Source organism: Arvicanthis niloticus, chromosome 6 (genome assembly GCF_011762505.2).
Source record: "Arvicanthis niloticus isolate mArvNil1 chromosome 6, mArvNil1.pat.X, whole genome shotgun sequence".
Classification (NCBI taxonomy): Eukaryota; Metazoa; Chordata; class Mammalia; order Rodentia; family Muridae; genus Arvicanthis; species Arvicanthis niloticus.
The window spans coordinates 24414366-24430576 of NC_047663.1; the positions used below are offsets into that span (position 1 = coordinate 24414366).

Here is a 16211-nt window from a genome sequence, read left to right on the forward strand (position 1 = left end):
TTAAGTTTTCCTTGATATAATGAAAACTTTGAAATAAGGTGAATACGACCATGTCGCTACTTCATAGAAATCTATTACAAAGAAATACATTCTGGTGAAGCTAACCCAACGCATCGGGGGTATAGCTCAGTGGTAGAGCATTTGACTGCAGATCAAGAGGTCCCCGGTTCAAATCCGGGTGCCCCCTCGCGGTTACTGACCGTGTATCTTTTGCTATCAGCACACCTGAGAAGAGAGATGCGGGGACTCCCCCAGCCTACTCTATTTTGCTGGCGTAAGCTGTCCAACTGTGGCTGCAGTTAAGTGTACATCCCTGGCCGAAGTGTGACGCGAGCCTAGTGTCCAAGCCCACCGTATGATTTCCCTAGGCAGCAGCTCGTGACCCGCAGAGCGCGCCGTGCCGGTTGGCGTATTCAGGTGCGGGCGACCTCCACGCCTGTCCCTTAGGGAGATCTGAGTATCTAGGTTGGGGCCAGGTTGGAAGTAGAAGGTCGGGAGAAGTCGCGTGAGCGTGTGGGAGGGAGAGAGAACTCGGAGAAGCTGCGGCGGAGCTGCAGGGTGGGACCCCGCCCAAAGGAGCGCCGGACAGCCAGGCGTCGCCTCTATCTTCTAGAGGACGTATTCTTGTGCCTTCAGAAGGAATCTCAGATTATCAGGAAACAGCTTTTGCTTTGAAGCTAATAATCTGGCACGTCTATTTTTTGTTTCTTATTAACTTCCAACCAAATTCTTTTAGAGGTGTTTTAGTGCGCCTGCGCAAGAATAGCACTAAGTAGTAACTGACACAAACTGACCAGCAGAGGGGGTATAGCTCAGTGGTAGAGCATTTGACTGCAGATCAAGAGGTCCCCGGTTCAAATCCGGGTGCCCCCTATAAGTTTTTACTTACATTTTTTCATAAATTTCTTACGTCCCGCACATTTTTATGGTACTATTTCCCTCGGCAACTCCCAAACAGTAGGGGAGCGGGGACGGTGCTAAGGAACCGGGAAATTTCTAGGGCAGTGCCTCTCCGAATATGCCTAGCCCCAACACTTGGACCCGTGCTAGACGTGAAGACTCCTGGCCTCATCTCTGACCCAGTGAACTATCCTGGGGTCGGGATAGAAACGTGCGTTCTGAGAAGTGCTTCCCCTGCACGCTCAAGTTCTAGAGGCTTACGTTTAGAAACTTGTCCACGTCGTTTGCTTCTAATATTGCCTGAACCCTAATAAAAGACTTTATAACATGGAGCGCGGGCACCGAGACTGACCGCGCACGACGACACCAGAATTGAGGTTGGCGGTCCATCTTGGGACACTATAGAGGCCCTCCGCGGCGCCTGCGCGGGCAGTCTCTTAACTCTCAGATCGGCTAACCCGCAGCCCCGAGGCTCATCACATGTCCACTGGGTGGCGGTAGGAGGCCACAGCTGGAATGGGACAGTTCCTTCGCTCCCCCAGAGGCTGTCCTGGGAGAATTCAGGCAAGGCATTAGAAATTCAATGGCTGGCTGGGTTTGGTGGGCTCACGCCTGTTATCCCTTCAATAGGCTAAAACAGGAAGAGTGATCGTGAGTTCGAGACCAACCTGGTCGAAGGCGTTACTCCTTGCCGGGAAAAATAACAAAAAAAAAAACCCTTCAGTTGCGGGGCTTGCCTTGGTTCATAGTATTATGTAATATTCTATCGAGGTTTTGGGGAGGTCAGCTCTAGGCTTTTGAGCCCAGAGGACAGTGAAACTGAGATTCCGAGAGATTGAGAGAATTTAGTCTTCATTTTCTTCCTCGGTCCTTCTTTTGACCTCAGTGCCAGGCCACCTACCTACTCAAACCCACACCGTACTTCTGTCCTCAGCTGCATCCTTCTTCCCGGGATACGCCCCAGGAAGCAGCCTATGCACCCGTTCTTTCCCCACTCCCCAGGTTTCCTGTGCGGAGGAAGCCAGGGCCCCTCAGCCCTCTAGAAATAGGCCCCAGTTTTTCGCCTTCCCACGAAGTAGGTCACAGGCACCTTCGTGCCTTGACCTGATTCCATGCCGTCTATTAAATCTCATAAATTGTGGGTATTTTTATTCCATCCTGGAAGAGAAAAAGAAAGTGCCCTATTCCCAGAGTCCTGTAGAGTGTGGTGGTAGTGGGCGTCACTTCTGGCTCTGGATCTAGCTTGGACTGATCTGTCCTTCCTGGGGAGGGGGTACCCGAGCTGTTTCAGAGTGGGAATGTGCCAGACTCCAGCACCTACTTGTCTGTTGGACGGGGGCGGGGTCTGAGGAGAGTCAGTGCTGGGGATGGGGTGTGAAGCAGTCAAGTGGGGAGATGCAATTCGCGCCTGGGGCAGAAGTTGGGGGGCTCAGCTGCGGGAGACTCCTGGTGCGTGTCTGTGTGTGCGCTTATGTAGAACACCAGGAAGCCACAGAAGTGCAAGGACCAGCTCAGAAAGTCGCCTGCTCTGGGGATGGGTGGTGGGAGCCAACAGTCCAAGTAGCGGTGCTTCCTGGGGTCCTCCTCCTCGGCCTTTTCCTTAGGTTTCTGGGATGGGGGGTAGTGGGGTTCTCTCGGTGACCAGAGATGTCCCAGCGCGGTCCTGGGTCCTGTGGGGTGCGGCGCGGAGCTCCGGGAGGCGGGGACCCTGGCGTCGCGCCCCGCCCTCTGGGTCCTCCCGCCCGCGCTCCCCAAGGCCGCAGCGCTGGTGCTTCGCTCGCCGTGCCCGCTCCGCTCCCGCTCCCCGCTCGCCCAGACCCGGGCCGCTCCCTCTGCAGCCGCCGCCGCCGCGCAGACCTGGAGGTCGTCCGCGCCCACCATGCGGGCTCAGCTCTGGTTGCTGCAGCTGCTGCTACTCTGCGGGGCCGCGCGCGCGCTCAGTCCCGCAACGCCCGCAGGTAGGACGCGCGGCTAGGGCAGGTGCAGACCCACCAGCAGGACCCGAGTGCTGTCCGCAGGACGCCGTGGATAGGGGACAGGGACCCTGGTTTCTCTGCGTGCGCGTAGAGGGTGCGCACCTCCTCCTGCTGTCGGAAGGACTTGGAGGGACCCAGCCCGGGGTCCCCAGAATAGTCACAGGGACCCATGATCATTCCAGAGAGGCGTTTGCTTTTCTTTTCCGTGCTGTTCTCTGCTGCCTCCTTCAGCTGCTCTAGGTGGGGTCCCAGTTGGGCTTGTGACTGCGTGGGAGCCGCCTGAGGATGGGAGACATCCTGGCACCAGCTTGGCCGTCTAACTTGCCTCTCCTAGTTATTGTACTGGTGGAGAAGCAGGGATCCCAGGAAAAAGCAGCTTGCTGCTCCCCGATCTCCCAGGGTCAAGGGTCCCCTTCTTCCTCTTGCTTGGTTCTGCTTGGCTCTCAGTTGCACTGGTTGTGCGTGGAGACAAGGGGGGTGAGGGTGGAGGAGGAGCTTCCATTCTGCACACTCCTCTTGGAGATGCTTTCAGAGATCTACTCTGAATCCCTCATGTTATTAAGAAAGGCAGTTTTAAAATAAATATATCGTTTAGGTTCTACACCCAGGCTTACTCCGGGTTAGAGGGCTGGGAATAAGGGTGATTTTTCAAGCTCTTTAAAAGAGAATTGAGTGTCCCACACTTGGGGTTAGGGAAGGGATAGTTCACGGGGCACTGCTGTTGGCTGTTGTGTCAGCATCGTGCCTAACTGTGTTCTTGACTTTGATGGTCACCGTATGTAGTCCAAATGAATCTGGGTTGGGACGAGATGTACGGATGGAGGATGTGGGTGGTGACCGTGGGGGCAGAGGACAGAGAAGTCACATGTTTAGAGACTAGTGTGGAGCCATTGGTGTTCAGAGAGGCCCCCACAGAAGGTAGCTGGACACTTGGTTTTTAGTTCTGCTGTCTTACTTGCTGTGTGACCTTGGGCAAGTTACTTACTTTCTCTGGGCTCGGTTTTTGATTTATAAAAAGTGGTTATTAACAAAATCTTCGGCTCTTGGAAGTGGAATTATGAAAGATTTTTTTCCCCTTAAGATATTCTTTCCTTCTCAAACATGTACAGGCAACTGATAATTTATTTTAAAATTGTAACTGGGAAGGGAATGAGTGAGTTAATTTCTGAGTTCTTTTCAGCCTTAGCCTGGTGTGTTTCCTGAACTCAGATAAGGCTGGGTTGATGAGGGGTTTGGGCTGTGGAGAGGGTTAAGGAAGGGAGCTGGCTACATCAGGGGGCCAAGGGACATGTGTCACTTTTGTAAGTACAGACTACTTGGCCTTCTCTGCTTTTAGATCCATCTAGAAGACAAGGAGCATCTGCAGCAAGTGAGATTGAGGTTAGACCCTAGGAAGCTGTAAAAGGCCATCAGGGCCATCAGGGCAACTGTTGACTCATCCCAGGTTGGGCTGGGTTTGATGGTGAGGTTTTATAGAGGCCATCTGAGGATGGGGAAGGGTGGCAGGGGTCCTTTCATGGAGACTGCTTGCTCTGTATGATAGAGCCCCTGGGGCCAGTGAGAGCAACATGGTAGGGGTGGGGGACCCAAGGAGGCCCAGCCCCACCTGGGGCAATGGTGTCTCTATCAGGGCTGGAGGGCCTGGCCAGCAGCAAGGTCTCACCACCCCTACACCCTCGTTCCCATATTCATCCTTACAACGGGAACAGGAGGCATCAATGACCTCAAGGAGTCTATTGAAGAAAGCAGAAGCAGCCAGAAGTCAGGCAGAGAGGAAGATGGCCTTCAGGCCCAGGGGATGTTCACTGAGGGTCTGGTCTCGGGAACCGGAGGCACAAAGGGCACACAGAGAAGGGAGAATCTTGCAGGCAGCCATTTTGAAACCCACAAGGAGCCCCGACAGCCTTTTATTTTCCGAGCCAAGGTTGCCTGTCTCTAGACTCGGCCTGAACACTTGTCTTGTAACCCAAGCAGCCTTAATCTGCTTTCAGTTTCCTCCTTGCCCACCAGGAACCTCCCAATAAATTAATATACTGTGACTAAAATTCAGATTCCTCATGATGGCTTCTGGGATTGCTACTGCTTCCCATCAGCTGCAGCGGTCCCTCCTCAGAGAGACTTACTCTGCCGGTAGGGCCTGGAAACAACCATACTCTGTCCCGATTCACTGTGCTGTGTCTATGGGAAGAAGTCTAGAATGTTTGGGCTCAGGATCATGCCCACCTGTCACTGAGAACTCCTCCATCCCCCCACACCCACCACCCACACCTTCTGTGGGAATTTGCTTGATAAATGTGTGTGGGAAAGCTGGGCATGGTGGGCCACGCTGAGAGCAAGGCCACTTGGAGGAAAAGGGATTGGAAGTTCAAGGTCATCCTCGGCTACGTAGTGAGTTCGAGGCCAGCCTGCTACAGGAGACCCTGTTACAAAACAAAACTGTTCAGCAGTGAGTATACAGGTGCTTCTGACTAAACTCTTCAGAAAGCAGAGCCCCATCCGCCACCCCAACCAACCCCACCCCCTCTGCTACCTTGTGTCCCTCTTTCTTGTGCACACTTCTAATCTCCAAGGTGAGGGGAATAGTCTCAGTATGAGGGGCTTTATTTTTAGGAGGTGGGATTTGTTAAGCCTGGGACAACCTTGTGTGACCTTGTATGAAGCAAAGAACAGGACTTTGAGACACAGTGTCATCTAGCCCAGACTGGCTTTGAACTCACTGTGTAACTGAGGATGGTCTTGACTTTCTGGTCTTCCTGCCTCCACTCAACAACAATGAGTAATGGGATTACAGGCCTGATGCCATCATGTCATGTTTATATAGCACTGCAGAATCGAACCCAGAGCTTCTGGTATGCTGGGTGACTTACTAGGTGAGCACTCGACCAACTGAGCTACATCCCCCACGTGCTGCCTGGGAGGTTGGTTTTGCTGGCTGCTTTGTGTTGATGGTTTGCTGAAGATTCAACCTAGCAAGTGGTAGAACTGTTCTCACCCCATCTTGTCTGTCAGAGATGGCTTCCAGAGAGTCTGCAAATGTGGCATTCTGGTTCAAGGTTGGGCCTCCAGCTTGGTGGCAAACCTGTGTTTTTTCAGTGCTGTGATAGAACAATGAGGGTCTCCAGCAAGGCTGTGCCTGAGGGAGGGTCTCTGTGTATGAGGCTTGAGTTTCTTCCTCCTCCTGCCAGCCTCCCATATCCCCCACTCTCTGGTGCCTCCTGAACACTGGTCCTTGCAGTACCCAGAATTCTACATGCAGAGGTGACCCAGGGCATGATGGTCCAGGAGGCCAGCTTGGGTGGTGCCCCTGGTATCTGAGTGAGGGAGAGAGAAGTATCAGGGAGCCTCTGGGAAGCGCTGACGTCTTGTCAGACATGAAGGATGAGTAAAAGCTCATGGGGGAGAGGGTTATTTAGGAGCAGAAAAGTCTTGGCTGAGAAAACTTTTTGAATCTATGGTAGCTGGATAGCAGGGCTGGGTCGTAGAGGGCCAGGAGGGATGTGAGGGAAAGAGAAAGCAGGAGTCTGGCCATAAGAGCCCTCGGATCAGCTGCAGGGGTGCGGAGAGAGGGTCAGCTACAGGGGTGTGGAGAGAGGGTCAGCTGCAGGGGTGGGTGAGAGGATCAGCTGCAGGGGTGCAGTGAGAGGGACGCAGCAGTGATGGATCACATAGGTCTTCTGTGTGGCGTGCTCTAGCTAGAGTGTGTGGGAAGGGGAAATGAATACCAGAGAGAACATCAGTGGCCAGAACAATATGGCGGCAGCATGGCTCTAAGGGTTAGCTTGAGTTGGGTCAGGCCCCACCGTGGTATAACCCAGCTCCTCCTCAGCCCTAGCACACTGTAGCAGGTCTGTGCCAGGTCAGGGGATGGGAGCATGATCTTTGCATTCCCCCACATTATACAGTCCTGGCTGACCCAAAACTCACTCTGTAGACCAGGCTGGCCTTGAACACACAAAGATCTGCCTGCCTCTGCCTCCTGAGTGCTGAGTTTAAGGGCATGCATTTCTATGCTTGGCCTTACTGCACTGTGCTCTATGGTTCTGACCAGACTGGAGCCAGCCGACCTTAGTTCCAGTCCTGCTGTGGAATGAGTGTGTGACCTAGTGGGGGGGGGGGAGTTGTTAGCCTTGTTTTTCCCATTTATAAACTGGATCTAAAGCTAGTGCCCATCTCCTGAGGTTGATTGATGAAAGGATGACACACTAAGAGTGGCTGGCAGTCTCTCGGAGCCACTGCTGACACACCATGCCATTAGTTGATATAGCCCTTAAGGCCCTGAGTGACAGAGTTCAGTCTCTGCTCTGGAGGCCAAGGATGGAGTGGAAACTGAGAGGCAGAATCAGCACCAAGGGTGTCCAGGGTTGTCCGGGCATGCCATCAATATAAACCCGTTAGGCTGTGGCTTCCGTTAGGTTTCGAGGCTGTGTGCCCAGGCATCTATGTGGTCCTGCACCTATGTGACCAACCAGCTGCACTGGCTCCTGGCACGGACTAAGAGGTGGCATTCTGCCCATCCAACCGGAAGGGCAGACATGCCGAAGCTGGAGAGACACTTGTGGGGACTCCCAGCTCTTAGCCTCCTCTGCTCTGACTGCATCATCCCGCATAGAACCCATGCCCCTACTCCTCCGGATGCCTGGATGCCTGGATGCCTGGATGCCTGGATGCCTGGATGCCTGGATGCCTGGATGCCTGGATGCCTGGATGCCTGGATGCCTGGATGCCTGGATGCCTGGATGCCTGGATGCCTGGATGCCTGGATGATGCCTGGATGCCTGGATGATGCCTGGATGCCTGGGTGGTTTTTACTCAGCACTTGGATCAGCCTTGTTATTGGTGTGATTGTTACACAGGGAAGCTGCAGCTTAAAGAGGAAAACATGCCAGGTCCTAGCTTAGGGGTGGTGGGCTGGAACCGGAAGCCCAGATGTTTTCCCTGCCCTCCTGTGGGCCTCCTACTTCACCATCTACCATCCCTCTCCAAGGTCAGTTCAGACTTGGTACTTCCTGCCTGTCCACCCACCAGCCCTTCCACTTGGCCTGCATGTGTGGCTTTCCAGTCTTAGCTCCTGCCCTGCCCTTGGGGACACTTGCAGGAGGACTTGGGGAGAAGGCCACCCAACTCAGTACAAACAGACCTGCCACAAACAGCTGTGGCCTTGCTGATGAGGTCGGGCAGCTTGTGTGGGGCTGAGTGGTCGGCAGCTGCCACCCAGCTCTGGGCTTTCAGCCATTCGGTAGATAGCTCGGGGAAGAGGTCAGAACTGCCCCTCTGCCCATATTCTCCAGGAGCATCTGGTTATGATTTGGGGCAGAGATGTGAGAGGGGCCGGCAAGAGTCCAGCAGGCACCAGCAGCCAAGAATGATTTAATTGGATAAAATGTCTAATGACAAATCAGAGCTATGCAGCAGCATCCTGGCCAGGCCTCGGGCCTGGTCCAGCTAAGCCCTGTTTCAATCTCTGTCCTTGTTGCTACCAGAGAGCTGTCCCCTAGTGTAGTGTCCTCAATTAAGCAGTGATTGAGCACTTACTGTTTGCCAGGCACTCTGAGGAGAGTGGAGAGAGGCCTGCGAACACAGGTCTCCCTGGACGAGGGCACAAAGTGGCCTTAGGGAGGGGGTCTTGGACAGAGAGAATCACTAGAAGAGCTTGGAGTCAGAGGTTGAGAGGAGATGGGTATCTGACCTAGGACCCAAAATTGGTGAAGGCCACAGGTAGCCTTCTACCTGTCTGTGCCTTTCACATATTCAGGGCAGGTGTGACAATTAGAATGTGACTCCTCTGGTAATGGGAATTTGGGCACAGCTTTGGGAACCTACCTCTCTGAAATGGAGAAGGATGCTTTTCAGGATCGTTTAGAATTAGTTTATCAGCCCCAAGAGAGCTGGATGCTTGGAAGACCTGCCTCTGTGCGGCCACTTGCCAATCCTGTGCTCGTGACAGACATTACTAATCGATCACGACAATCTCTGCTGATAAACACAGATGTGGCTTTGGGAATTCCTGTCTAGAGCGCTTCTGGCTGCCGCTAATTAATGGGAGATGGCATTTGAGATGAAAACCTCCCTGTCATCACAGCTGGTTTCTGGGTCCCTTGTTACGCAAGGAAAGTGATTTGTCTGAGGTCAAAGCTTGAAAATAGTGATAGGCTACAACTTTGCCCCTCAGCAGGACAAGGGGTGTGACAACACACACCTGTAACCCTAGCACCCTAGGGGCAGATACAGGCAGATCTCTTAGATTTAAGGCCAGCCTCATTTAGATAGCGAGTTCCAAGTCAGTCAGGGCTAAGTATTGAAATCCCGTTTCAAAACAAACAAATCAAGTCAAGTTTGCGAGGGAGAACGACCTGTTTCCGAGAAGTTTCTGCTAAAATCTGGAGGGACTTTCAGCTGCCAAAGCTGGTGGGGGAGGGGAGGAGAGTGGGGCGTAGCTGGGTCTACTAGGTAGAGAGAAAAGATGCTATTAAGAAGCCTCCAGAACAACAATCCAGGACAACAAGCCACCAGGCTTAAATGGGCCAAAGACTTAAACGTTTTTTTTCCAAAGAAAGTGCACAAACAGCCAATAGCACATGAACCGATGCTCACTCACACTCAGAACTGTCCTTGGGAGCTGGTGAGATGGCTCGACGGTTGAAAGCACTCGCTGAGATTCCGGAGGACCTGGTCTGATTCCCAGCACCCACACGGCTGCTCACAACCAGCTGTAACTATGGTTCCAGGAGGTCCATATACCCTCTTTGGGCTCCATGGGCACATTATGCTGGCAAACCTGCCAAATACATAAAATAAAATAATTTAAAAATATGCAAATGAACTAGCCTAGCCATTTCATGTGGAAAACAGTAGGAAAGGAAACTGAATTACTAGCTGAGCCATTTCTGGGCGTATGGCCCAAAAAGTTGAAAATAGGTCCCCAAAGAGATGCTCACACCCTTTGTTCCCCTTAGAAGCACTCACGGAAGCCGACGCGTGGGAACAACACATGTTTATTGTTAGACAAACAGACAAGCAAACTGGGGTATAGCAGGGACTACCATTCAGTCTTCAGAAAGAGCACGTCTGAACCTTGAAGACAATGTGCTAAGTGAAAGAAGCCAACCACCACAAGAGATATATCGTATGATTCCACTGATGTGAGATGTATGGAGTATTCAAAACACAAAGAGATAGAAATAGAAGGGCACTGTTGGGCATGCAGCTCAGTGGTAGAGCCTGGCACTTGGGAGGCTCTGAGCTCCAACCCCAGCACCTTTAACCCCTGAGGCTGATTCTGGTTTGCCAGACAAACCTTGTCCACCATGGACGGCTGAGTGGCTTTAGTATTGCATGTGCGTGTTTCTGGGTATGGTATGAGACACACAGCTCTCAATCTGTGTTGTGAGCCTGCTGTCCTGGTCATCCAGTATCCCCAGAACCAATGATGGTGTACTGTTGAGGCTTCTCCAGGATAGGCCTGGATCCCTTCGCACATCCTTCCTTGAGGCCACCACCACTCAAGTGTTCTGTTCCCTCTCCCAGGTCATGATGAAGGTCAAGACTCTGCATGGACTGCCAAGAGGACCAGGCAAGGCTGGAGTCGCAGACCCCGAGAGAGTCCCAGGCAGGTGTTGAAGCCAGGCAAGACCCAGCTAAGCCAGGACCTCGGTGGGGACTCCTTGGCCATCGACACACTATCGGACAACAGGACTAGGGTGGTGGTGAGTGCAGAACTGACATGGAGGGAGAGGGAAGCTGGAGCCTGTCTCGGTGTCAGATACAGAGACTTGAATGGATAGGGATCCTAGAGAAGAGGAGGCAGGCCAGCTCCAGGCTGGATCACAGGATCAAAGCATCTCAGAGTTTCGAAGGCTGCTGGTCTCTGCCAGAAGAGATGAAGTAATCTGCTCTAGGAGATACAGTGCAGCCTCTGAACTCCGCCACGACTTAGAGAAGAGAGAGCTGAAGGTAGTGTAGGCAGTTACACCAAGGCTGCCAGTTTAAGCCCCGCTCCACCACGGTTCTGCCTCTTTAGACTGTGGGGCCCTAAAGGTTAAGGACAGGGCTGCAGAAAGAGGCATCATGAGGTGGTTGGAGTGGAGGAGAAACCAGTCCAGGTGTCACTGAGGTAGACATTTCTGGGCCTGGGGGTGCGAAGCTCTCTGTGGGAGGAGGTAACTCTGAAAGCTGAAGGACTTCTGCAGCCTGAGTGAGTTGTCAGTGCTGTGCACCTGTGGCTGAGGAATTTTGCATATTATGTCCACAGGCCCACAGTTAGCCACTTCTGGTGACTTGTGTCTGGGATGAGTGTGAGCGAGTGTGGGTGTGTGGTGTGGTGTCTGGGAAGGGTGCAGGCGCAGGGTGCACAAAGGCTACAGAACAAGACGCAGCAACGAGAGGGTGAACTTGGCAGCATCGATTTCTTTACTTCCATGGACCTTTCAGAAACGTTCAGTCATCAGGCAGTGTTATAGAGGTGAGGGCACATGGCCGCCCGCCCCTGTCTGTTGTCCTAACAGTGTTGTAGAGGTCCCAGCCGAGTCTGTGGTCCCAGCCGAGCATCAAGCCGAGGCGAGAGGAAGATCAGAGCCCTGAGTCCAGGGTCAGTGTGGGCAGTATTGGCCCATCTAGTTCTAGAATAGCATAGTTCTATAGTTCTGGAAGAATAAACCCAGAAGTGCCAGGCTGCTCTCCCACCCCTCCTCAACAGCAGGATACCTCTGGTTTGTTGTTTTCCAGTTATTCTGTCTCTTTAATGCCTTTAATGAGTGAGTAGTGAGTGAGCTTTGTTTAGTTGGTTTTGTGACTGGGTTTTCACGATGTAGCTTTGGCTGGCCTTGAACTCGCTATGTAGACCAGGCTGTTCTTGAACTCAAAGAGATCTGTCTGATCCGTCTGCATCCTAAGCACTGGGCCTAAAGGCGTGGGCCACCAGACCCAGCACTGAGTGGGCTTTGTTCATTATCTGCTTCTTGTCCGTTGTGATAGAGGACTCGGCTCTGCTGTTCTCCTCAGGACGTTCTTTTCCATCTGTCTTTCTTAACTCATGTGCCTTTCATTATAGCACCATCATGTGATCTAAGTGGGGTAATGGCTTGTTTCTTTTAGTATTATTATTTTTTAATTTATTAACTTCTGTGTTGGCACGGGGGTGCATGCACTATAGCATGCGCACGTGTGTGTGTGTGTGTGTGTGTGTGTGTGTGTGTGTGTGTGTAGGTCAGAGGACAACTTTCAGAAGTCAGTTCTCTCCTTCCACCATATGGGTCCCAGGGATCAAACTTGGATCATCACACTGTCTCTCCACCCTTCTTTCTTGTATTTTAATTTTTGCTTTTTTTTTTTTTTTTTTTTTTTTTCTGTGATCTTTGCTATCTCCCTGGCTCTGCCTGCTCAGTTCTCTGTGCTAATCCCAGGAACGCCTTCTTATATGCTGTCCTTTAGCTTCAGGTGTAATTTTCAGTGTGGTCAAACTTGTCATCAAGGGAGCCGGGCCGGGCCGTAGCTTGGTTGGTAGAACACTTACTTAGCATTCCTTAAGCCTGGGTTTGATCTCCAGAACTGCATAAACTGGGTGTGGTGGTGCATACCTGTAATCCCAGCACTCTTGAGAGACAAGTAGGGGGATCAGAAGTTCAAGGACATCCTTGACCACATAGTAAGTCTAAGGCCAGCCTGGGCTACATAAAACCCTGTCTTCAATGTCCAATAACAAACAGAAATAAAAATGTGCTTCAACATGTTGGACTGCCCCCCCCAACCCACCCCCACACACAGTCGCCAGCTTGCACTTCCTCCTCCTCTGTCTCTGGAGTGTTGGAGCCCTTGTCCCTCTACCCTGTGTCTTCCCTTTCCTGCTGGATTCTATGACAGTTAAGTTTCCTGACAGAGGTCACCTCTCAGGAAAGACTCTCCTGAGGACGTGCATGTCTGAAAATTCTGCTCTCCCTTTTGATCGATGGCTTCACCAAATATAGACTTATAAATTAAAAATAATTTTCCTTTCAAAGCTTGAAGGCATCTCACCATTTTCTTCTAATGTCACTGTGGAGGGCTCTGCTGGAACTACAGAGCAGGGTGCCTCACATCTATAAGCCCAGCACTCAGGAGGCTGAGCAGGAGGATGGCCAAGAGTTCAAGGCCAGCATGGGCTCCCTAATGAGCCCCGCACCTCAGCACATACATACACCCTGCTTCCTGCCCCCTAAGACATTAGGTGCAGCATATGGTATAGTGGCTCACACATGTACTTCTAGTTTGCAGGAGGCTGAGCCAGGAGGATTGCTTGGCCTACATAGCAAGTTCTGTCTCGAAAAAGAAAAATGAAGTTTATAAGGTCGAGTGTGTGTGTGTGTGTGTGTGTGTGTGTGTGTGTGTATGTGTGTGTGTGTGTGTGTGTGTGTGGTGTGTGGTATGTGTGTGTGTGTGTGTGGTGTGTGGTGTGTGGTGTGTGTGTGTGTGTGTGTGTGTGTGTGTATTCCTTTTAAAGAGTGCTCACTATCACCCCTAGGCTAGCCTGGAATTTATTATGTAGGCCTGTCTCACCTCCAACTGGAGCAACCACACTGTTGTGGGGTGTACCCACGAGAGAAGACTGACCAGACATGGGGTTAAGCCAATAGAAAAATCTTTATTGGGTAGCTGGTGTCTACACTGGGTATTTGGGATCCCAGTGTAGCCCCAAGCCTTTCTCAGGGTGAGCTTTTAAGAACAAAAACCATATCATGCCTGGGCTGACATACTTCGGTCACCAAGAACAGTTAGCCAAAAGCAGAGCTACGGAAGCCAAATAGCAAAGCCGGTATGTTTACAGGCTTTCCCGAAACTATGGTCTTTCATGGATTAGTTCTATGTTTGCATTTTGGCAAGTGGTGCTGTCTATGTGCTGCGTTTTGCAGTCTGAATGGTTCTTCTATCATGGAGTCAGCTGTGCTAAGGTCTCAGGGCCCTGTTACACACGCCTGGCCAGGTTTTAAATTCCTAAGACCTTTTTATCATGTGCCTTCTGAGAATCCTCCTTCTTGTTCTTGGTCCTTTCTCACTAAGGGTATTTCATAAGCTTTGAGGGTTTGGGTTATTTGTTTTGTTTCCGTTTTCTCTGTCATTTCTGGTGCTGTGTTTTCCTTTAGCTCAGTCATGGTTTATCACCAAGACTGATTCTGTCACCATTAAGCATTTTGAGACTTCACTTATCCAGATGGCACCAGTGTTGGCACTAGTGTTGATTTTTGTTATTTTGGTTTTTGGTTTTTCTTTGGGGGGGGGGGCATATCAAGACAGGGTTTCTCTGTCTCTGTGTAGCCCTGGCTGTCCTGGAACTCACTCTGTAGACCAGGCTGCTCTCAAACTCAAGAGATCCACCTGTCTCTGCTTCACAAGTTCTGGGATTAAAGGTGTGCACCATCACTAGCTGGGTTATTCATTTTGACTTTAAATGCCATATTAAGATGTTTTTCTCAACGCCTGGACTTTTGGTTCCCTTACCACTGTACCTGACGTTAATGGCTTCCTCAGCAGGCCCTCATCCCAGCTCTGAGGTGAACTCTCAAAGGACACAGCCCACTCACTTCCCATTCTGTCTTGCTTTCTGGAACATTCAGATCTGAGGAGCAGGGTAGGCATGGAAGAATGGTAGCAGGGACAGTGAGCTGATAAAACATTCCTAAAGAAGGGACTCTTGTCACCTCACCCCATTCCTCATGGCTTTCTTGGACTCTGTATTAACTAACTGGTACCTGCTCAGGACCCAGGCATGATGGTTCGAAGGGCCAGGTCCCAGTGTACAAAGAGGGCGTCACAGGAAATAACCACAGAGACACAAACTTCTGGGAGCAATTGTATGTGGGTGTCTAGAAGGAGCAGCTGCATTCTGTGAGCCCTGGTGGATTTAGTAACACCAAGGCTTAAAAACAAACATACATTCTTGGGCTCCACTCTGGACAGATTATTTCAGAAGCATTGAAACCTGGGGGGTTCATTTCTTTACAGTACCCCACATGGTGCTGGAGAGATGGTTCAGTGGTTAAGAGCACTGGCTGTTCTTCCAGAGGACCTGGGTACTATTCTAAGTACCCACATGGCACCTCAGGATTGTCTATAACTCCAGTTCAAGGGATCTGACACCCTCTTCTGGTCTCTTTGGGCACCAGGTACACATGTGGTGTGCAGACATATGTGCAGGCAACACCTATATACATAAATAAAATAATATAATTTCAAAATTAAAAATCTGCACTTGGAGTAGGGGTGCGGCTCAATGGAGGAGCATTTGTTCTCTCTCTCTCTCTCTCTCTCTCTCTCTCTCTCTCTCTCTCTCTCTGTGTGTGTGTGTGTGTGTGTGTGTTGTGTGTGTGTGTATGTCCCTGAGTTCTGTCCTTGCTCCTGTAAAAAAGAAAGTAGATAATTACATGGTTCTGCAGGGTATCTGGGTATAAAAGCTTATCAGATCTAAGCTTTTAGATTTTTTTTAAAATCCAGGTGATTTTTTTTTTTAAAAGAATTATTTATTTATTTATTTTGTATATGAGTACACTGTAGCTGGCTTCAGACATACCAGAAGAGGGCATCGGATCCCATTATAGACGGTTGTGAGCCACCATGTGGTTGGTGGGAATTAAACTCAGGCCCTCTTGAAGAACAGTCATTGCTCTTAACCTGTAAGCCATCTCTCCAGCCCTGTCCAGGTGATTTTTGAGGTCTTTAAAGGAGCGTTGTTTTATTTTACAGTGTATTTATGAGTACCAAAGTGTGTCTCTGTATGTATATGTCACAAATGTGCAGGTGCCCTCAGAGGCCAGCAGGGGGTGTCAAATCCCCTGGAACTGGAGTGACAGGCAGTTAAGAGTCAATGGATGGAGGTACTAGGAACCCTATCTGGTCCTCTGGAAGAATGCTATGTGCTTTTAACCTCGGAGCTTCTCTCTAGTCTCTCTAACCAGTTTTATAATGGTGGCCAGGGCTGGCCCAGTTACTCAGAAGACTGAAGTAGGAAACTCAAAGCTTAAGTAGGTTACAGAGAGATTTCCCAGCTAATGGGCAGCTTAATGAAAGCTTGTCTCAAAGCGGAAAAGCAGAGGACAGTGTAGTGGTGCATGCCTTCCATCCCAACACATGGGAGGAAGCGGCAGGAGGATTACCAACAGTTCAAAGTCAGTTTAGACTATAGTACGTTGTAGATCCTGTCCCCAGTTTCCTGAAATAAATAAGTAATAATGGTCAGGGTAACAGCCAGAATGCCAGCCTTTTGAAGCACCATTGTGGCAATACTTGAGCACAAGAATTCTACCATCCTGAGGCCTCATGACCCCTTGACAGCCGCACACCAAGAAGCCACACTGCAGCTGGGTGTGGTGG

General features: G+C 50.9%; 1 protein-coding gene and 2 non-coding genes across 5 annotated transcripts in view; all 3 read left to right on the forward strand.

The window, feature by feature from the left end:
- Positions 1–115: 115 nt before the first annotated feature.
- Trnac-gca (transfer RNA cysteine (anticodon GCA)) lies at positions 116–187 on the forward strand. Its single transcript has one exon. It is a non-coding gene; the product is annotated as a tRNA-Cys (tRNA).
- A 614-nt stretch (positions 188–801) lies between these two features.
- Positions 802–873, forward strand: Trnac-gca (transfer RNA cysteine (anticodon GCA)). Its single transcript has one exon. It is a non-coding gene; the product is annotated as a tRNA-Cys (tRNA).
- A 1772-nt stretch (positions 874–2645) lies between these two features.
- Positions 2646–16211, forward strand: part of Plxdc1 (plexin domain containing 1) — a 63388-nt gene continuing 49822 nt past the window's right edge. Inside the window, exons 1-2 of one of the 3 annotated variants that reach the window (XM_034508059.2) lie at positions 2646–2858; positions 10401–10579. In XM_034508059.2, coding sequence (XP_034363950.1) covers positions 2780–2858; positions 10401–10579 — 258 coding nt within the window. In that variant the 5' untranslated portion in view covers positions 2646–2779. The remainder of the gene's footprint in view (positions 2859–10400; positions 10580–16211) is intronic. The other 2 variants (XM_076935847.1, XM_076935846.1) reach the window with 2 other exon arrangements.